The following is a 21071-nucleotide window of genomic DNA, read 5'->3' on the forward strand; positions in this document are numbered from 1 at the left end:
ACATGACAGCGGCAGTCAGATACATAACCATAAGGTATATACAACATTGGACGGTGTGAAGCTCTTAGTATATAGTTTGATGAAAGTATACTGCCCCATCCCCCACTGCCCCCCCGGCACAAATAATAAAAGGAACAAGTCCGCACTTCCCAAATATAAAAAGCGCGGTCACATGGACGGTGGGGGATGGGCCAATATATACTAAGAACTTAGCATTATTGAATGTGGCCAGTATACATTATGTATTTTTATGATAAAGGTGTATATGAGTGCCGTTACTGCGTGTTTCTGCGCACGGTTTAGTCGCGGTTTAACGTGCTTTTAGATCTATATTGGGGAAGTGCTGACGGTTTCCTTTTCTGTGAGGCCTTCGGGTATGTTCACACGGAGCAGCAAATTCAGCCTTCAGAAAACGGGTCCAAATTCCCGGCTATTTGGTGAGGATCTGCAGCGTGTTCACATTGACAGACAATGCTCTAAACATAGGGAAGGGCAACTACAATGAAAAGTGAGATTATTAGGCTGCTGACACTGGCGTCACGGGCGTTTCAAATGACGCCAGTGTGAAGAGAACCAGATGGACGTGACCGCTGCTGTAGGACCGATGCCAGTGTCCATTTCTGCAATGACCCCCCTAGTGTGTTTGTACCATGTGGTTTTTGAAATCTGTTCTAGTGCATTTCCTGCCACGTGTAATGCCAGGTCACTGCCAACCCCCGGACATGTTTACTGGTGTGCAGCCAGCATGACGGTAGGTATAGTGCTGCCGTGTAGGACGATGGCTGAAGCTGTGCTTGCAAGCATGGCATCCATCCTGAGACTGTTTGCAAGCGCCACACCACATGCCAGCCTCAGCCACGCGGGTAGAGGAGTAAGGGTCCTACGCGGGACGACGGTCATCCCAGCGATAGTCGCCACTCCTATGCTCTCCCATAGGACATTGGCCTTTAAATGTTCCAATCAGGACTGTGATGTCCCAAATCGCTCTTCCACAATCAGATCCCAGGGTGCCATGGCAGCCAACTGTTAGGCTGGGTTCACACGGGGCGGATTTGCTGCGGAATTTCGCTGCGGCAAATCCGCCTGTGGCCGCTAATCCCGGGATTAGCCAGCCATGTGTACGAGATTTGTCAAACGTCTCATCCACACGGGACGGCCAATCCGTTGTGGCAAAGCTGGGCAGATCCGGCGCTGCAGTGCAGAAATCACAGCCGCAGTAGGTCAATTCTTCTTTTTTTTTTCCGTTGCAGCCTCCTCTCTATGGGGAGAGAAAACCTCAGTGGAGTGCCGGCGGCCGAACTCCAAAATCCGCGGCTCTCACGCGGAATTCTCGTGGTTTTCCGGTGCGGCCAAACTGTGAGTAGTTCACTGGTAATCCGCCCCGTGTGAAACTAGCCTTAATAGAACGCCAGTATAATGCAATACTATACGGTATAGTGTAATACTGAGGGTGAAGCACCGAGTCAGGGCTGACTCCTAGGGGGACGCCACATTGTAACGTTTTTGCAGCAGCCTGTTTGGGCGGGGAGGTTTGCCATAAGGGGTCAAGTAAGTTCAAGTTCCCTAAGGGGACTAAAAAAGAAAATCTGTAAAAATAAAGGATTTTTTTTTACATTCTCCAATATATTACATGGGTTATTAAATGGCACTACTGAAAAATACAACTCATCCTGCAAGACTCGAGCCCTCATGTAGATATGTCATTGGAAAAATAAGAAAGTTATGATCTTTTTTGAAAGTATGGAAAAAAAGAAAGCGTGGAAAGGGTTAAATAATTGCCTGATAATTCTGCAAATCAGGAGGATGGATAACAGTTTGCTACATATGCCCCACCCTTTTACAAACCCTCTCAGCCAATCCGCAAAGCCAGGTGGAGTGGCATGATCCTGCAGCCTTGACTTGTGAGAAGCAGAAAGAGTCTGATAGGCGGAGCTTACTTTCTCTGTCCCCTGATTGGCAGGGACGGGAGGATGTAATTGTGTCTACAGCTTTGACGGGTCATCTCTCACCGCGGTGATGGTCCCTTTAAATAACGGCAAGGGTAATAATGGATCTGGTATTATTACCTACAAGTCATGAACATCCAGGTTGATATCGCCAGACGGCACTGGTGGTCAGCCCATAGTTCTCTTGCTTCGTCGACTCTGGTAAGGAATATTCTGCCACTTTCTGTAGCTGTTTCTGTATGGGGTGCCCCAGAAAATGCCCTCTCCCTGGGTCTCCGATGAGTACTGTGGTCCCATGCTGCTCCATACAACGTCTCAGCCACCGGTGGAGAGAATCGGCCAACTGCTCATCATAAAACATATCACCCAGCGCGATCACGTCCCAGAGGCCCGCGTCGTCACCTATTATATTCTCCGGGTCGAAGGGCAAATCATCCATTCCGTTAAGCTGGCAATTCAGAGCAAATGCTGCGGCTGCAACTGGAGAGCAGAAGAGAGAGTTACTGACGGCAAGTAAGAACTACATGAAGAGGGCGTCTGAGTACCAATGTCAGGAGGTCAGCAAGAAAGGCGCCAGTGTGTAAGAGAAGATGTGATTCATCAGACCAGGCCGCCTTCCTCCATTGCTCCATGGTCCAGTTCTGATGCTCACAGGCCTCTCGTAGGCACTTTCAGGGGTCACCGAGGAACTGTGACCGGTCTGCAGCTACACAGCAAGCTGTGATGTCCGGTGTGATCCGACACCTTCATATCAGCACCAGCAGGGACTTTATTATTAGTTTGTCCTACAGTCATTCTGTGGGACTGAACCAAACGGGCAGCCTTCACCCCCCGACATCAATGAGCCTTAGGTGCCCACGACCCTGTCTCCAGATTCACTGCTCGTCTTTGCTTGGACCACGTTTGGTAGGTACTAACCATTACATACTGGAAACACCTCCGGGTCCCATCTGGCACATGAGAGCCAACACCTTGCCCTCTATACATTCTGTTAATAAAAGTATTGGGACACTCACCAATCCTGTGCCATCGGGCAAACGGGGTATGTATTATGGGGGGGGGGGGTGCTGATGGGAAGGACTAGAGCCATTGGTTATAGTGAAGTCCACCCTTAACGCCAACTGGCACAAAGACATCCCGGACAATGTGGCATCACCTCCCCTGTGGTAATACTCTGGTACAGCTCCGTGTCTCCACCAACATGGCCAAGCGCCATGTCATACGGCCGCAGTGTGGGGGAGCAGAACATCTGCAGACTTCACTGTCCAGCCCAAGGTCCGGATCTCAATCCTATCGAGCATCTTTGGGGCAAATTAGAACGCCGTATCTGTGCGCACGCAAAATAGGAAGGTTGCGCTAAAAATGTTAGCATAGCCAAAAAAATTGCCAATTTGTATTCCAAAATGTTTTGCCCCACTAACATTGTACGACTATAAAGACAACGGCCAGCAGTCCAATTACTGATTAAGACACATAAAATGGGTTAGATAAAAAGACCATGTAATTTATTTTGTGCAACAAAATGCGCCAAATTCCGCATAACCCTACTATGTGCGCCCAAATTGTGCCATTGTATTCCACATCAACTACTAATATATTTAGTCAACAGTCAAAATAATGCTAATAAAACACAAAAAGGGGGCAAAAAAAAACCTGTCCATATAGTTGGATTTGAACCACATGGTGCGCCAAAACAAGCATGTGCCAAAAATATGCATCACATACCTCTTCGTTAAAGCCTCTTTCTTTAACTTCTAATAGTGCCACTTTTTACCATCACTTTCTTGTAAAAATGTATCGACATAGTGTGCGTACCGTATTACTAGCAGGACCGGCCGTGCTACATTTTCATCAGTTCTCTTTGGTAGACTTGGACACAAAAGTAACGCTTACCAAACGCTACACACAGACATCATGCCCATTGGTTGCCCCTCACCTGGGTCAATGTCATTGGCTACAACATAAGAGGCTCCTCCCATTTTAGCAGCGATGGATACGGCCCCACAACCACTTCCGAGATCCATAATGCGTCTGCATCTTACGACGTCTGGATTATCCAAGAAGTATCTACAAAAACACGGAAAGAAGTGAGAATTGACCCTTACTGGAATAATTGCACCGTGTGATCTACAAGCAAATCCTACAAGCTGTATGATGGTAACATCACACATGTAGACCGGCGGCTCGCTTCTGAAAATCCATGTCAAAATCTGCATATTACATGCAACTTTGGGTGTGGATCCAATGAAGATTATCGTTTCTACTTAAGGAGAGCGCCTAGAAGGTGTGAGGAGGCTTAGAAGGCTGTGCATGGTCCTCTGGGAAATATGCAAATACAAGAGGTTGGCAATGCCTCTACAGCGCCACCTACATTGTGACACAGATTAATACTATGGCTTTTCAGGGCAGATTTCCCATCTTCAAACTTGGGGGGGGGGGGGGGGGGGGGGGGGGGGAGATCCGTGTCGAAGTCTGTGTGTCAGAGCTCGTTCACACCTGTGGGCACAGAAACGTAAGCGTTGTCTTTCCATTTAGCTGCTCTCATGACATAACGGCTCGACAAACAAAAACCGCTAGCGTGCCACACTATATAGCTCTATAGCGCCCCCATATATAGCGGCTTACAACCTACAGACCTCCATAATACATTCATACAACTAAGGATTAAAGGGGTTTTCCGGGACTAAACTATTGATGACCCATCCTCAGGACAGTTGATCGTGGGGGGGGGGGGGGGGGGGGGAGGGGTTGTCATTAATAGTCCCCGTCGATCAGATGATTGAGGCCTCTCCAGCATGTGCTGTGGCCTCTTCTCACATCTGTGACATGTTCATTCATCACATGGCCTGAAAGCAGCTCTCCTCCATTCAAGTGAATGGGACAGAGTTGCGATACCAGCCACAGCCACTATACCATGTACGGCGCTGTGTCTGTCTCACCCAAGCACCGCTGTCACTTCAATCAGCTGATTGGTGAGGATCACGAGGGGCGGACCCCTACCGATCAACTATTGATGGCCCATCCTAAGGACAGGTCATCAATAGTTTAGATGACCTCTGGGTTTGCCAAAAACAGGATATATGACGGCTAGAGCTCATCCCGCAAAAAATAAACGTTGCTTCCTGTGCACACAAACCGTGCGCATTTGAATGCGCAAAAAAACCCCACACATCCGCGCTCCCATTTATGCAAATGAGCAATTAAGTTAATTAGTTCAATATGTGCTACTTTCGTGCCCAAATGCACAGGAAATGGTGCGCTGCGTACGAACAAAACGCGCATGCAAGATATGCGAATGTGAAGAAACCAAGTGAAATCAGCAGTTCTATTCACTGCGTATCGCGCACGCAAATTTAGAATACGCAAAACACTGACGAAATACGTTTGTGCGACATCTAGAGCCGTCGATGGGGGAATAAAAACGTTATGGCTCTTCGGATGCGGCGAACCAAACGTGATTCATTAAAAAAAAAGGAGGAAAACAAGAATAAAATGGGATAAAACGGTCCGCTGATTACGGGAAACAACGAATCCTGTGAAATAATCTAAAATTGTGTTATACCGCACTATGACCACAAGAGGGCGCGCTCGGATCACCAGCTCAGCCATACTTCTCTTACCTGCCAAGCGCCTGTCCCCCTGGCCAGTATATCGCCCAGTAGGGGTCGCCATAGGGCCAGTGCTCCGGGCGGAGGTGCCAGTATTTGCACCGTGGGGTGAGCAGCAGTAATCTGATCTCCGGCGTCAGGTGATCCGTCACTACCTCCGTGTTGTGCAGTATGAAGCTCTGGAGGTAGGTGGCGCTGCTGTGCCGAGCGGCGCTGTACAACACTCTCCCTCCGTGAGCTCGCAGGAGAGACCTGAGCAGTGGCAGCATGACGTCACCACAAGGGGGAGGGGACGCATCAGTCACGTGACACAAAGATCATGTGATGTTCTAGATTTAACTAGTTGCCTACTTATGTGGTCGCTTTGTGAACTTTAAGCCATAAAGGGTAACTAATGTGCTACTTTGTAGTGGTCTTATCCTGTATTATACTCCAGAGCTGCACTCACTATTCTGCTGGTGGAGTCACTGTGTACATACATTACTTATCCTGTACTGATTCTGAGTTACATCCTGTATTATACTCCAGAGCTGCACTCACTATTCTGCTGGTGAAGTCACTGTGTACATACATTACTTATCCTGTACTGCTCCTGAGTTACATCCTGTATTATACTCCAGAGCTGCACTCACTATTCTGCTGTTGGTGGAGTCACTGTGTACATACATTACTTATCCTGTACTGCTCCTGAGTTACATCCTGTATTATACTCCAGAGCTGTACTCACTATTCTGCTGGTGGAGTCACCGTGTACAAACATTACTTATCCTGTACTGATCCTGAGTTACATCCTGTATTATACTCCAGAGCTGCACTCACTATTCTGCTGGTGGAGTCACTGTGTACATACATTACTTATCCTGTACTGATCCTGAGTTACATCCTGTATTATACTCCAGAGCTGCACTCACTATTCTGCTGGTGGAGTCACTGTGTACATACATTACTTATCCTGTACTGATCCTGAGTTCCATCCTGTATTATACCCCAGAGCTGCACTCACTATTCTGCTGGTGGAGTCACTGTGTACATACATTACTTATCCTGTACTGATCCTGAGTTACATCCTGTATTATACCCCAGAGCTGCACTCACTGTTCTGCTGGTGGAGTCACTGTGTACATACATTACTTATCCTGTACTGGTCTGATTTACATCCTGTATTATACCCCAGAGCTGCACTCACTATTCTGCTGGTGGAGTCACTGTGTACATACATTACTTATCCTGTACTGATCCTGAGTTGCATCCTGTATTATACTGCAGAGCTGCACTCACTGTTCTGCTGGTGGAGTCACTGTGTACATACATTACTTATCCTGTACTGATCCTGAGTTACATCCTGTATTATACTCAAGAGCTGCACTCACTATTCTGCTGGTGGAGTCACTGTATACATACATTACTTATCCTGTACGGATCCTGAGTTACATTCTGTATTATACTGCAGAGCTGTACTCCCTATTCTGCTGGTGGAGTCACTGTGTACATACATTACTTATCCTGTACTGATCCTGAGTTACATCCTGTATTATACTCCAGAGCTGCACTCACTATTCTGCTGGTGGAGTCACTGTGTACATACATTACTTATCCTGTACTGATCCTGAGTTACATCCTGTATTATACTCCAGAGCTGCACTCACTATTCTGCTGGTGGAGTCACCGTGTGCATACATTACTTATCCTGTACTGCTCTTCTCTCCCTCTCCTTAAGGTTCAGAAAGGCAGATTTTAATGAACTCTGCAAGAGGGTAGGAAGGATCCAATGGCTGGATGTTCTTAAGGACAGAAATAAGATGACATTCTGAAAGCATAGGGACTAATGTCCACAGACAGGTCGGATTCCGCATGCTCCTGCTTTCCCGTGGGATCTGCGGCTCGTCCACTAATTGAGGCACCCTGACTGGTTGTCCCTGAAAACAATTAATAAAAGCTGTCAGTCGTCATGTGACTCCTGCAGACAGTGTGATCTGACCGTTGCCGCAGTCAGCCATGTGGGGGGCGCTGTGGCGGTGACCGGAGGCTATACATAATCAGTCCTGTGGGGGTGCGGTGGCGGTGACTGGAGACTATACATAATCAGTCCTTTGGGGGCACTGTGGCGGTGAACAGAGGCTATACATAATCAGTCATGTGGGGGTGCTGTGGCAGTGACCAGTGACTATACATGATAAATCCTGTGGGGGCGCTGTGGCGGCGACTGGAGGCTATACATAATCAGTCCTGTAGGGGCGCTGTGGTGGTGACCGGAGACTATACATGATCAGTTCTGTGGGGGCACTGTGGCGGTGACCAGTGACTATACATTATCAGCCCTGTGGGGGCGCTGTGACAGCGACCGGAGGCATTGGACCAATGAAATGCGTTGCAATTTGTAGGACTGTCTGCATGTCACTACAATACACCTGGATGATATCTTTACCCCCTGCAGACCATTGGTCCTGACCCTACGATTCCATTGGGATTGATTTATGGGCAAACCTGGAAAGTGGTTGGTGCCCACGTACCCCCACCCCATCCGCAGAGTACGTCATAGTATATTCTGTTTCACCAATTGTTTGCTATGCGGACATAAACTGTCTCACCCCTTTTTTATCTCTCGCTGCTTCTTATTCTCACTGCTTCTCTGTCTCAACGCTTCTCTCTCTCTCATGATGCTTCTTTCTCTTTGCTTCCTTTTCTTGCAGCTTCTCTCTTTCACTCTTTCTCACTGCTTCTCTCTTTCTCGACGCTTCTCTCTCTCTCTCTCTCTCTCTCTGCTTCTTACACTCAACGCTTCTGTCTCTGGCTCATCGCTTTTCTCTCTGTCTCGACACTTCTTTTTCTCTTGCTGCTGCTGCTGCTTTCTCTGTCTCACCACTTCTCTTTCTCTCGCCCCTTCTTTCCCTCGATGCTTCTCTCTCTCACAGTTTCTCTCTGACTCTCTGTATTGCCGCTTCTCTTTCTCTCTCGCATCTTCTCTCTCTCGCTGCTTCTCCCTCTATCTTGCCGATTCCCTCTGTAGCTCGTCACTTCTCTCTCTGTTTCACTGCTTCTTTCTCTTGACACTTCTCTCTCTTGCCGTTTCTGTCTCTTTCCCTTGACGCTTCTCTCACTGCTTGATGCTGCTTTCTCTGTCTCACCACTTCTCTCTCTGTCACACCGCCTGTCTCTTTCTGTCTCTCTCAACACTTCTTTTTCTCGCTGCTTCTCTTTGTCTCTCTTTCTCACTGCTTCTCTCTCTTTCTCTGCTTCTTATGCTCGACGCTTCTGTCTCTGGCTCGTAACTTCTCTCTCTTTGTCTCGCCACTTCTTTTTCTCTCTCGACGCTTCTCTTTCACTTGTCACTTCTCTCTCTCGCCACTTATCTGTATCTATCTGTGTTGCCGCTTCTCTCCCTCACCTCTTCTGTCTCTCTCGCCGCTTCTTTCTTGCCACTACATTCTTTCTCGCCGCTACTCTCTCTTGCCGCTTCTCACTCTTTCACCAGTCCTCTCTTTTGCTGCTTCTCTGTCTCTCTCGCTGCTTTCCTCTCTTTTGCTGCTTCTCTGTCTCTCTCGCTGCTTTCCTCTCTTTCTCGCCACTTCTCTCTCTCGCCACTTCTCTCTCTGTCTTGCAGTTTCTCTTACTCTTGCTACGTCTCTCTTTCTCGCTGCTTTTCTTATCCCTTATAGGCTGCGCCCGCCTGGGCAGTTCGGCAGTACAATAATGTGATGAGGTTTGTGAATTCCGGCTCACTGTGGGTCCTCAGCTCCATAGCAGGTCTGTGTTGTGACTTGCAGCAGATTATTGCTACAATGTTACACCTAACAGCCTTCGCTCTTCTCTCTCTCTCATCGCTTCTCTATCTCTCTCCCTGCTTCTCCTTCTTTTCCGCTACTTCCCTCTCGCTCCCCGCCTTTCTCTCGATCTCTTTCTTTTGATGCTTCTCCCTCTGTCTCGAGGCTACTCTCTCTCGCCACTTCTCTCTCTGTCGCGCCACTTCTCTATCACTCTTGATGCTTCTCCCCATAACACTTGATGCTTCTCTCTCTTTTGGCACTTATCTTTCTCTCTCTCCCCCCACTTCTCTCTCTGTCTTGCCGTTTCTCTTACTCTTGCTACGTCCCTCTTTCTTGCTGCTTTTCTCTATCCCTTATAGGCTGCCCCACTTGGTCAGTTTGGCAGCACAATGCCAACTGCTCTCTGTCTTGCTGCTTCTCTCTCTCTCTCTCTCTCTCTCTCGACATTTCTCATTTTCACTGTCTCTCTCTCGCTGCTTCTCTCTCTTGCTCGCCACTTGCCTTTTTATCTCTCTTGCCGCTTTTCTCTCTCCATTTTTTTCTCTATGCCTCTCTCTTTCTCTTGTTGCTTCTCTCTTTCTGCTTCTCACTCTCATAGCTTCTGTTTCTCTCGATGCTTCTTTCTCTGTCTTTCCACTTCTCTTTGTCTCACCGCTTCTTTCTCTATTGCTGCTTCTCTCTCTCTCCCTGATTGTATCTTTTTTGTCGCTTCTCTTTCTCTCTCTAACAACACTTCTCTTTGTCTGTCTCTCCCTTGCTGCTTCTCTTTCTCTGCTTTTTCCTCTTTCTCGTCGCTTCCCTCTCTCGCTGCTTCTCTCTCTCTTTTGCTCGATGCTTCTCCCTCTGTCTCAACACTTCTCTCTCACTGCTTCTGTATTTCTTTTGCTGCTCCTCCCTGTCTCTTTCACCACTTCTCTCTCTTTCTCTTACCACATTTCTCTCTTACTCGCCGCTTCTCTATCTTTCTTCCACCGCTTCTCTCTCTGTTTCGACGCTGTTCCCTTGCTCTCTCTCTGCTTCTCTATCTCTCTTGCCGTTTCTTTCTCTATCTCTCGCCGCTTCTCTCTTTTTCTCTGAACGCTTCTCTGTCTGTCTCACCACTTCTCTTTTTGTCTTGCTACTTCTCTCTGTCTCGCTGCTTCTCTTTCTCACCACTTCTTTCCCACCACGTCTCTCTTTCTCTACGCTACCCTCTCTCTTGCCACTTATTTCTTTGTCTGCTTTTTTCTTGCTGCCTCTCTCTTTCTCTTGTCGCTTCTTTCTCATCGCTTCTCTCTCACCTTGCTGCCTCTCTCTGTAGTCGCGTGCCTTTCTCTCGATGCTTTTCTCTATCTTGTCATTTCTCTCTCTGTCTCACCGCTTCTCTTTCTCGATGCTTTTTTCTGTTGCCCCTTCTCTCTTTCTTGGTGCTTCTTCCTCTGTTTCGCCATTTCTCTCTCTTTCTCACCATTTCTCTCTCTTGCCACTTCTCTCTCTCACCTCTTCTCTCTCTCGACACTTCTCTCTCTCACCTCTTTTCTCTCTCTTTTGCCACTTATCTTTCTCTCTTACTGCTACCTTCCCTCTCTCTCATTGATTCTCTCTTGATGCTTCTTTCTTTCTCTCTCTGATTCTTTCTCCTTCGATGCTTCTCTCTCTCTCATTGCTTCTCTGTCTCTACGCTTCTCTTTCTGTCTCGCCACTTCTCTCTCGATTTTGCCACTTGTCTCTATCTCATGGCTTCTATTACTATTGTCAATTCTCTGTCGCTGCTTTTCTCTCTCTCGCTGCTTCCCTGTCTCAACACCTCTATTTCTGTCTCAACACTTCTCTCTCTGTCTTGCCACTTCTTTGTCTCGCTGCTTCTCTCTGTCTGTCTCTCTCTTACCGCTTCTCTCTCTCTGTCTGCATCTATCTTTTTGCCACTTATCTATCTCTCTCCCCTCTCTCACACCACTTCTCTCTTTTGCCGCTTCTGTCTCTTTGTCTTTTTCTCGACACTTCTCTCTCTCACGACTTTTCTTTCTCTCTCTCTTGATGCTTCTCCCTCAGTGTGTGCATCTGCCACGGCGCCGCAAAGTGATTCCCGGCGGGGAGCTGCAGCACCCCAGCTGGTAATCACTATGGTGACCAGACATCTCAAAAGTGGGACAAATGGCTGTACCGCTGGGGTCCAGGCAGGAGACTGGACAGAGGGTCCCAAAGCAGGACTGTCTCACCAAAATTGGGACATCTGGTCACCTTACTGTGATCTAAATAAGTTTGTTTCTGCAGTTGGTGCATAGATTTCTGCAAACAGATGGATGGAAGAGAAACAAAAAAATCTTCCCATGTAAACATAGCCTAAGGCCGGTCTCACACACAGCATCATTAAAACGCCGCGATTGTGCTTGTGGCGTTTAACCAAAATTTTTATTGCTGTTTTCGAACACAGGTTACTGTGTTTGTCGGTGCTTTTTAACGCATTCCATCGTAATGGGGGATGGGGTGCAGGAAGAAGCTCAAAAACACCCCAAAATAGAGCAGACAGCGCTTGAAAATGGAGGTGCTAGAAAACAACGCGTTTGACCGCCGATCTGCAAAGTTCCATTGAAATTACTGGGAGCGTTGAATCATGATTAGCGCAGCATTCAAAACGCATGTGTGAGAGCGGTCCAAGGGTGAACACCCACCTGCATTTTTTTAACGCTGCGATATCGCTGCGTTTTTTAACACGATTGTCAATGGGACTGTCTAATGTTAAAAACGCAACGCAACGCACCAAAATTGCAAAGCAGAAACTTGCGATGGGTTTTTAACATTAGAAGGTCCCATTGACAATCGTGAAGAAAAACGCCAAGGGTGCTACTACACTGCAGCATTGTTCCATTGCAAACTGCAGGTGGAGTAACGCTGATGGCAGCCGGCACCTGTACTGCTCTGTTCAGTGACTGTGCCAAGTCCGGGTGCCGGATGTAATTGTAGTGTACAGAAGTCGATGTACATATGTTCTGGAAGTTTCTGAATGACCTATGTAGTCTTGTGCTTACTTGTATTTCCACTGTCTTCTATTGCATGAATATGATGTGTATTGCACCTTTGCAGCACTGAATGGGTTACTGTCTGGGTTACGTCTGGAAACGTATCTATTTGTTTGTCATGTGACCTTGTTATATATGTCTGTGGGTGCAAGGTGCATGAGTGGAGCTCTCTGTCTCTGTCTGCTGTTGGAGTTGGTTGAGGAACAAGGAGAGAGTGTTTGGGCCTGTATTCAGACACCTTCAGTCTGAGTACTAGAAGGGATGGAAGAGGCTGAACAGATAGACTGTTAATGCCGTGAACCCCTTCTTCTTTCCTCATGTGGAATATATGAGGTGTGCCGCCATATGTGCGACCCTACAGAATCCTGTCAGAGTGGAGCGGTAGAGTGTTGGTGGAGTTATTCTACAGACGTGTCCGGGACCAGAGCACCACTGATAACTAGGACTGTGTAAGTCACTCTGTTCTCCCGGGTTCACTTCCCTGTTGCATCACGTGTTCCTCTGCACTACTGTGCTGCTGCTGGATATAGAATGGACTGTAAATGCTGGAACTTCACAAGGTTATTCACAGTAGATGGCTTCTCCGCTCCCGGTTTGGCCTTTATACTTCACCCTGTGTGTGCGTACTCTTATTTGTTTCCCTGAGAGATCACTGTGGAGGAAGGAACGATGGCGTCACCCGTGACAAAAGGACTGAGATAATCTACCGGTGCGTTTCCCTATTTAATATAGTCTATTTATATATTCATCTGGGGGCGTTCTGCGTATTTTGACCTCACAGATTATGAATGAATCGAAGCATAGCAGAAGGAAATATAATGATTTTAATTTTTTTGGCAATTGTGTAATTTTAAAAACATTTTTTTTCCTACAGCACAAATATGGATGAAGACTTTCACCCTAAACTGGATCCCTCCTTTTGTCCCGTGTTCAGAGACATACCCATTGTGGCCCTAATCATCTGACTGGCTGCACAACGGGGCCCAAACCGAAAGGAGCATTAAACTTCAACTGATTTGGATAACGGCGATCACGTGACCAGGGACCGCTCATTGCCGGCCTCGTTCACTGCTCCAGGCTCTCGGCTACCTTTAGCAACCAGGAGCAAGGAGATTTTACATTTCCCAGGCCCTCCCCAGCTTCTGCAATTGCGTCCACTATTTTGCCAACGGGCGCATGCACCGAAGCTGGGGAAAGGTCCGCAGATAAGGACCCCCTTGGGGGACATCGCCGGAGGCCTTAGGTAGGCATTGAATAACAGCGATCATGTGACCAGGAACCGAGTACGGCCCTACTTATGCTAGCCGGGAGCAGGGAGTTTTTAAATTTTCCGGGCTTCCCGGCATTCTGCGCATGCATCTGATGTATTATGTCTGGTGCGCATGCGCAGAAGTCAATGTGAGGTCCTTTCCGGACCAGAACACCGCGGGACATCGCGGAGGATGGAGGTGAGTACTTTCAGCTCCCCTCATGGATCCAATCTGTGAGAGGAGCTCAAACTTTAACTTTTTTTTCACTTACTATTTACTTTATCTAATTATCCATTAGATAATGGCGATTGCGTAACTGAGGGTCGGATACATCAGCCCCCCCATGGCAGGTCAATGGTTATCTGCGATCTTCGGTAGCCAACAGCAGGGAGCCGTCACATCCACAGCCCCCGGAGCTTTAATCGGCAGGGTGAGTGTGTTTTTACGGCCCTGAGGATAAAAGCCCAGAAAGCCGGGATGTAAAGAGACTATGGGGCAGTCACTAAGGGGTTAAGATGTATAAGGGGTTTGCTTGAATGTGTAAACAGCAGTCGTTCCATTCAGTCACTCCGATCCCGGCGCTCCTGAGGAAATTTAAACAACAATCGTCCCATGTTAACGAACACAGCAACTGAAGAACTGCTTACAGCGAATGGAGGCGGCCGGGGAAGAACGCTCCCTGGCTCGCTCCGCCTCGTGCCGGTAGTGCTGTGAGCGGCGGCAGTGATACTCCTGTGTAAGGGGACAGCAGCGAGCTTCACTGGATGCGCTGTCTGGCATCGCTTGCCCCACAGCTCGTCCCGTGTAAATGGGCCTTTACTGTCCCTGTAATTAGAGGTCATTCCACCAATATTACATTTTGGCGCTTTGCTTCAGTGTCTGCAGGTGAAGATAAATTGACCAAGTATTTGTGTTTTTCCTCCAGGGATGAAGATGAACCCCGCGGCCCCCGGAGGAGGAGGAATAATGCGCCGCAGTCTAGAATATTAGTTGTACCTTGCTGTTTCCAGGAATGTCATCTATTGGGAATCAAGCCCTGCAGTAACGGACGACCACCTTGTTATGACTGGAGGCGCTACTTGTTCTGGAACTTGTTCAATAAAACTAATTAAGACTCTTCTGTTTCTTCTAACTATCAAACCTGTAGAGTCGCTGGTGATTTAGTGTCTCCATAAGGGAGTAAAGGGGAAGGAAAAGGGAAGAAAAGAGCTGAGTATGCAGCGTGGGATGTGAGTCCGGCCAAGACCCCCCTATCTGTTGGCAGTCCTCAGGGCAGCCCCTATGTTGGTACGTTTACATAGAGGATCATGGTGTTGATCAGTCTCATCCCGCCTGATGGGGGAGGGGGTTCCACAACCATCCATTTTAATGCAATTTTATTTTTCTGGCAAAAAACAAAGCCTCCTTAAAGGGGTTTTCCACTGAAATACTATTGATGACCGACCATCAGGATACGTCATCAATAGTTGAGCATCCGGGGTCCGCCGCTCGGGACCCCGACCAGTAGGATATGCGGGTGCAAGCCGTCAGCCCGAAATAACACAGAGGTCAGAGCGGAAGACTACCATGTAGTACTTGTAACTGCAGGCATGGCTCTCATTGAAATGAATAGGAGCGGTGCCTGCGGTTACAAGCGCCGGCCACTATATGGAGGTCAACGTGTATGCTTCCACGCCGACCTCTGTGTTATTGTGTCAGGGACAGCTCGCACCCAATCAGCTGATCGGTCAGGGTCCCGAGCGACAGACCTGGCCGATCAACTATTGATAACCAATCACCTCCCTTTACCGGCAACAGAAGCTCCAATAGAAGTGATTATTTGTGGGAAAACTGACCCCTTATAGGGAGGCTCTAGTACCCTGTTGTACTGCCTCTAGCTTGGATACAAGATGTGATACGGGCGGGCATGGAGGCTCTAGTACCCTGTTGTACCACCTCTAGCTTGGATACAAGATGTGATACAGGCAGGCATGGAGGCTCTAGTACCCTGTTGTACCGCCTCTAGCTTGGATACAAGATGTGATACGGGCAGGCATGGAGGCTCTAGTACCCTGTTGTACCTCCTTTAGCTTGGATACAAGATGTGATACAGGAAGGCATGGAGGCTCTAGGACCCTGTTACATTGCCTCCAGCTTTGATGCAAAATGTAATACATGAGGGCAGGGAGGCTCTGATCAGCCTGGTGGGGGCGTTGTGGTGGTGACCAGTGACTATACATGATCAGTCCTGTGGGGGCGCTGTGGTGGTGACCAGTGACTATACATGATCAGTCCTGTGGGGGGCGCTGTAGCGGTGACCAGTGACTATACATGATCAGTCCTGTGGGGGGCGCTGTGGCAGTGACCAGTAACTATACATGATCAGCCCTGTGGGGGCGCTGTGGTGGTGACCAGTGACTATACATGATCAGCCGTAGGGGGACGCTGTGGCGGTGACCAGTGACTATACATAGTCAGCCCTGTGGGGGCGCTGTGGTGGTGACCAGTGACTATACATCATCAGCCCGGTGGGGGGCGCTGTGGCGGTGACCAGTGACTATACATGATCAGCCCTGTGGGGGCGCTGTGGTGGTGACCAGTGACTATCCATGATCAGCCCAGTGGGGGGCGCTGTGGCAGTGACCAGTGACTATACATGACCAGCCCTGTGGGGGCGCTGTGGCGGTGACCAGTAACTATACATGATCAGTCCTTTGGGGGCGCTGTGGTGGTGACCAGTAACTATACATGATCAGTCCTTTGGGGGCGCTGTCATGGTGACCAGTGACTATACATGATCAGTCCTGTGGGGGCGCTGTGGTGGTGACCAGTGACTATACATGATCAGTCCTTTGGGGGCGCTGTCGTGGTGACCAGTGACTATACATGATCAGTCCTGTGGGGGCGCTGTGGTGGTGACCAGTGACTATACATGATCAGCCCTGTGGGGGGCGCTGTGGTGGTGACCAGTGACTATACATGATCAGCCCGGTGGGGGGCGCTGTGGTGGTGACCAGTGACTATACATGATCAGCCCTGTGGGGGGCGCTGTGGTGGTGACCAGTGACTATACATGATCAGTCCTGTGGGGGCGCTGTGGTGGTGACCAGTGACTATACATGATCAGCCCTGTGGGGGCACTGTGGTGGTGACCAGTGACTATACATGATCAGCCCTGTGGGGGGCGCTGTGGTGGTGACCAGTGACTATACATGATCAGTCCTGTGGGGGCGCTGTGGTGGTGACCAGTGACTATACATGATGAGCCCGGTGGGGGGCGCTGTGGTGGTGACCAGTGACTATACATGATCAGCCCTGTGGGGGCACTGTGGTGGTGACCAGTGACTATACATGATCAGTCCTGTGGGGGCGCTGTGGTGGTGACCAGTGACTATACATGATCAGTCCTGTGGGGGCGCTGTGATGGTGACCAGTGACTATACATGATCAGTCCTGTGGGGGCGCTGTGGTGGTGACCAGTGACTATACATGATCAGCCCTGTGGGGGCGCTGTGGTGGTGACCAGTGACTATACATGATCAGTCCTGTGAGGGCGCTGTGGTGGTGACCAGTGACTATACATGATCAGTCCTTTGGGGGCACTGTGGTGGTGACCAGTGACTATACATGATCAGTCCTGTGGGGGCGCTGTGGCGGTGACCAGTGACTATACATGATCAGTCCTGTGGGGGCACTGTGGTGGTGACCAGTGACTATACCTGATGAGTCCTGTGGGGGCGCTTTGGCAGTGACTATACATGATCAGCCCTGTGGGGGTGCTGTGGTGGTGACTATACATGATCAGTCCTTTGGGGGCACTGTGGCGGTGACCAGTGACTATACATGATCAGCCCTGTGGGGGCGCTGTGGTGGTGAACCAGTGATACATGATCAGCCCTGTGGGGGCGCTGTGGTGGTGACTAGTGACTATACATGATGAGTCCTGTGGGGGCGCTGTGGCGGTGACCAGTGACTATACATGATCGGTCCTGTGGGGGCGCTGTGGCGGTGACCAGTGACAATACATGATCAGCCTGGTGGGGGCGCTGTGGCGGTGACCAGTGACTATACATGATCAGTCCTGTGGGGCGCTGTGGTGGTGACCAGTGACTATACATGATCAGCCTGGTGGGGGCGTTGTGGTGGTGACCAGTGACTATACATGATCAGCCCGGTGGGGCCGCTGTAGTGGTGACCAGTGACTATACATGATCAGCCCAGTGGGGGCGCTGTGGTGGTGACCAGTGACTATACATGATCAGTCCTTTGGGGGCGTTGTGGTGGTGACCAGTGACTATACATGATCAGTCCTGTGGGGGCGCTGTGGTGGTGACCAGTGACTATACATGATCAGCCCTGTGGGGGCGCTGTGGTGGTGACCAGTGACTATACATGATCAGCCCTGTGGGGGCGCTGTGGTGGTGACCAGTGACTATACATGATCAGCCCAGTGGGGGCGCTGTGGTGGTGACCAGTGACTATACATGATCAGCCCAGTGGGGGCGCTGTGGTGGTGAGAAGTGACTATACATGATCAGCCCTGTGGGGGCGCTGTGGTGGTGACCAGTGACTATACATGATCAGCCCTGTGGGGGCGCTGTGGTGGTGACCAGTGACTATACATGATCAGCCCGGTGGGGGCGCTGTGGTGGTGACCAGTGACTATACATGATCAGCCCGGTGGGGGCGCTGTGGTGGTGACCAGTGACTATACATGATCAGTCCGGTCATTCAGCCTGCTCGCCGCGGAGACTCCTCCTCTATTGTGGGGCAGTCACAGCTGGTGGGCGTGGTTATCTCTCGGTTGCGTCCTAGGTAGGCGTGGCTTTATCTCCCTGATTGACAGCTTCTGCTTCTCCGCTCGTGCTGTGGGCGGGGTTGGCGCGTTCTTGTAGGCGGGTCCCTTCTCTATCCTTTGCCCCCAGCGGTGGGCGGTGATGTTTTGTGTTGGCGCCACCTAGCGGTGTGTTCTCGACTCCCGGCGGCCGCTCTCATTCAGGTGTCCAGCGGACATGGGCTGCGGACGGCGCCGGTGCTGAGCGGAGGCCGGGGCTGTGCACGGATACCGCGGGGAGGCAGGATGAGCGGCGGCGGCTCCTCTGCTTCGGGCTCAGCCGCTCCTTGCCGCTTGGCCCATTACTTCGTGATCTGCGGGACCGATGCGGACAGCGGGCTGGAGCCGGATGAGCTGGCCGGTAAGATGGGCGCAGGACGTAGAGGGCACGGCGGGCGGAGGCAGGGGTGCCAGCAGTGACTACTGGTGGGTAATGAGGGGGCGCACCGGGGTGCCAGGCTGCGGGTACCTGCTGCTGGGGGGGCAGTGTGGTGCCAGGCTGGGGGTACTGGTGGTATCAGCTGTAGGGGGGAGCGGTGGGGTGCCAGGCTGGGGGTACTAGTGGTACCAGCTGTAGGGGGAGCGGTGGGGTGCCAGGCTGGAGGTACTGGTGATACCAGCTGTAGGGGGAGCGGTGGGGTGCCAGGCTGGGGGTACTAGTGGTACCAGCTGTAGGGGGGGGGGGGGGCGGTGGGGTGCCAGGCTGGGGGTACTAGTGGTACCAGCTGTAGGGGGGGGGGGGGGCGGTGGGGTGCCAGGCTGGGGGTACTAGTGGTACCAGCTGTAGGGGGGGGGGGGCGGTGGGGTGCCAGGCTGGGGGTACTAGTGGTACCAGCTGTAGGGGGGGGGGGGCGGTGGGGTGCCAGCTGTAGGGGGAGCGGTGGGGTGCTAGGCTGGTGGTACCAGCTGTAGGGGGGGGGGTGCCAGGCTGGGGGTACTGGTGGTACCATCTGTAGAGGGAGCAGTGGGGTGCCAGGCTGGGAGGACTGTCTTAAGTGGTCTTCTCATTGGGGTACGAGGCTCTTACAGAAATAGCTCTGAGTTACCAGGCTGGAGTGGCTATAACAATAAGATGCCAGCCTTGGTGAGGGATATTGTTGGGGTGCCAGGCTGTAATGGTTGTTAGTGTGGTGCAAGGCTGGGGGCAGTGGTATTACTGAGGTGCCAGGCTGGACACGTGGATGTAATTGGGCTGCTGGGTTGCTACAAGGGATGTCATGGCGGTGCCAGGCTGTTGTGGTTATTTCATTGGGGTGCCAGGCTGTGGGCAGGGATATCATTGGGGTGCCAGGCTGGAACAAGGGATGTCATTGGGGTGGTTATATAAACAGGATGCCAGGCTGGGTCAGGACTATCATTGGTGTGCCAGGCTGGGGGGCAGGGATGGGCAGAATACTGGTGGTGCCCACTTGAGCATATAGCGGCATCTGATGTAATGGGCACCCTGATATTTATGTGGGCGCCATCATTATGTGAGACAATATAAGTTGGCACCAGACTATGTGGATAAACCCGGTGCCAGGAGACGGTGATTTCTGTGCTGATGAACCCTCTCTCTTGGGGCACCTCTGTTGTGCCCCCTCTTGTTGGCGCTGTGTGATGCCACACTTATATTCTGAACCTCTGTGAAGGCATTTTGGCGGTTTTATGACAAACGCGAGCCGCTGTAACCCAACCTACGATGAGGCGACTCGGGCGCTGCCCTCGGACCAGTCTGGCCTTGTGTGATGCCCTATCAGATCGCTAGGGGTCTGACTGCCCGGACCCCACCACACTTCCGCTCCATTCACTTCAGCTGGACTGCCGGAGACAGCCGGGCGCTTGTGCCCTGGGGTATCTCTCGCCGTCCATTGAAATGTATGCAGTTGGTAGTCCTCGCCCGTGACCACCACTCCATTAGGCACATTCGGACCCCCAGTTCTTAGGATCGGTGGGTTCCCCAGCAGTCTGACCCTCACCCATCAGCTGATTTTTGCCTCTCTGGTTCTTTTTGAGGGACCATCCCTTTAAGATGGTCTCGGGGCAAGAGCTCAAAAAATCTCCCCGCGGGTGAACCCGCCGTAGACGGTGCAGGAAAATCGGATGTAAACTCGCAAGTAACGTACCGATTATCGAGAAAACTCCAACAATGTCGCTGGTGACGCCATGGTGCTTGGCGCCCGGGGGTTATAAAGAGGGGTTGGCAAAAAAATGAATCCTTGTAATGCGGGCAGTCGGACGTGGCGGGTCGTATTTTGGACAGATTGCCAGTAGTCAGCTGTTGTAGGATCGGTCATAGCAAATTAAAGGGCTATGCCCATGTTATATCGCTACAATGTGCCATGGTCTCTGGGACCCACCCGGATCCTTGGGGTCCTTCTACATAGGATGCCCGTTGGGTGCTCAAGTGCCCAAAGATATTGATCTTGCTCACACAGGAGCCGTAATCGCTCACCCGATGGAGGCCGAGCGCTGGGGGTATTTTCCTAGTTCCCGCTTCATATCAGTAAACGGGCAGTCATACGTAGATGCCCACGTGCCCTGCTGGGTTCTGTGTTTACAAGGGGTGACAGTCGCCCCTAATGGCTCTTTGAGTGCTTTCTGCGGTGACTATCGCCCGGTGTAGAGGTACTACTAGGCTGTTTTCACGCAAGCATCTGTCAGGTGTGTTTATGCATCCATAATACAGACAAGTGTCCTGGCCCAGCCATG

The 21071-nt window shown here is 50.6% G+C and overlaps 3 protein-coding genes across 4 annotated transcripts in view; 2 read left to right on the plus strand and 1 right to left on the minus strand.

The window, feature by feature from the left end:
* Window positions 1-24: 24 nt before the first annotated feature.
* ETFBKMT (electron transfer flavoprotein subunit beta lysine methyltransferase) lies at window positions 25-5823 on the minus strand. Its single transcript, XM_066590233.1, has 3 exons — window positions 5567-5823; window positions 3883-4013; window positions 25-2426 (listed from the first exon to the last, which is right to left on the minus strand). Exons 1-3 carry the CDS (start codon window positions 5821-5823, stop codon window positions 2074-2076), a joined length of 741 nt encoding a protein of 246 aa, XP_066446330.1. The 3' UTR covers window positions 25-2073.
* A 2634-nt stretch (window positions 5824-8457) lies between these two features.
* Window positions 8458-14673, plus strand: LOC136611000 (uro-adherence factor A-like). The gene is made up of 2 exons (XM_066590234.1): window positions 8458-13997; window positions 14493-14673. The coding sequence occupies exon 1, from the start codon at window positions 9708-9710 to the stop codon at window positions 10926-10928; it is 1221 nt and encodes a 406-aa protein (XP_066446331.1). The 5' UTR covers window positions 8458-9707; the 3' UTR covers window positions 10929-13997; window positions 14493-14673.
* Window positions 14674-18519: 3846 nt separating this feature from the next.
* DENND5B (DENN domain containing 5B) overlaps window positions 18520-21071 on the plus strand; it is a 92206-nt gene continuing 89654 nt past the window's right edge. For both annotated transcript variants that reach the window (XM_066590235.1, XM_066590236.1), the window contains exon 1: window positions 18520-18741. In XM_066590235.1, coding sequence (XP_066446332.1) covers window positions 18627-18741 — 115 coding nt within the window. In that variant the 5' untranslated portion in view covers window positions 18520-18626. The remainder of the gene's footprint in view (window positions 18742-21071) is intronic.

This window comes from Eleutherodactylus coqui, chromosome 2 (assembly GCF_035609145.1).
Source record: "Eleutherodactylus coqui strain aEleCoq1 chromosome 2, aEleCoq1.hap1, whole genome shotgun sequence".
In the NCBI taxonomy this organism is placed as follows: Eukaryota; Metazoa; Chordata; class Amphibia; order Anura; family Eleutherodactylidae; genus Eleutherodactylus; species Eleutherodactylus coqui.

Coding starts and splice junctions, on each gene's coding strand:
- ETFBKMT (XM_066590233.1), bottom strand. CDS start 5,823: ATGCTGCCACTGCTCAGGTCTCTCCTGCGAGCTCACGGAGGGAGAGTG. Junction 4,014..5,566: donor GGGGGACAGGCGCTTGGCAG/GTAAGAGAAGTA, acceptor GTGTTTTTGTAG/ATACTTCTTGGATAATCCAG. Junction 2,427..3,882: donor AGCCAATGACATTGACCCAG/GTGAGGGGCAAC, acceptor TCTGCTCTCCAG/TTGCAGCCGCAGCATTTGCT.
- LOC136611000 (XM_066590234.1), top strand. CDS start 9,708: ATGCCAACTGCTCTCTGTCTTGCTGCTTCTCTCTCTCTCTCTCTCTCT.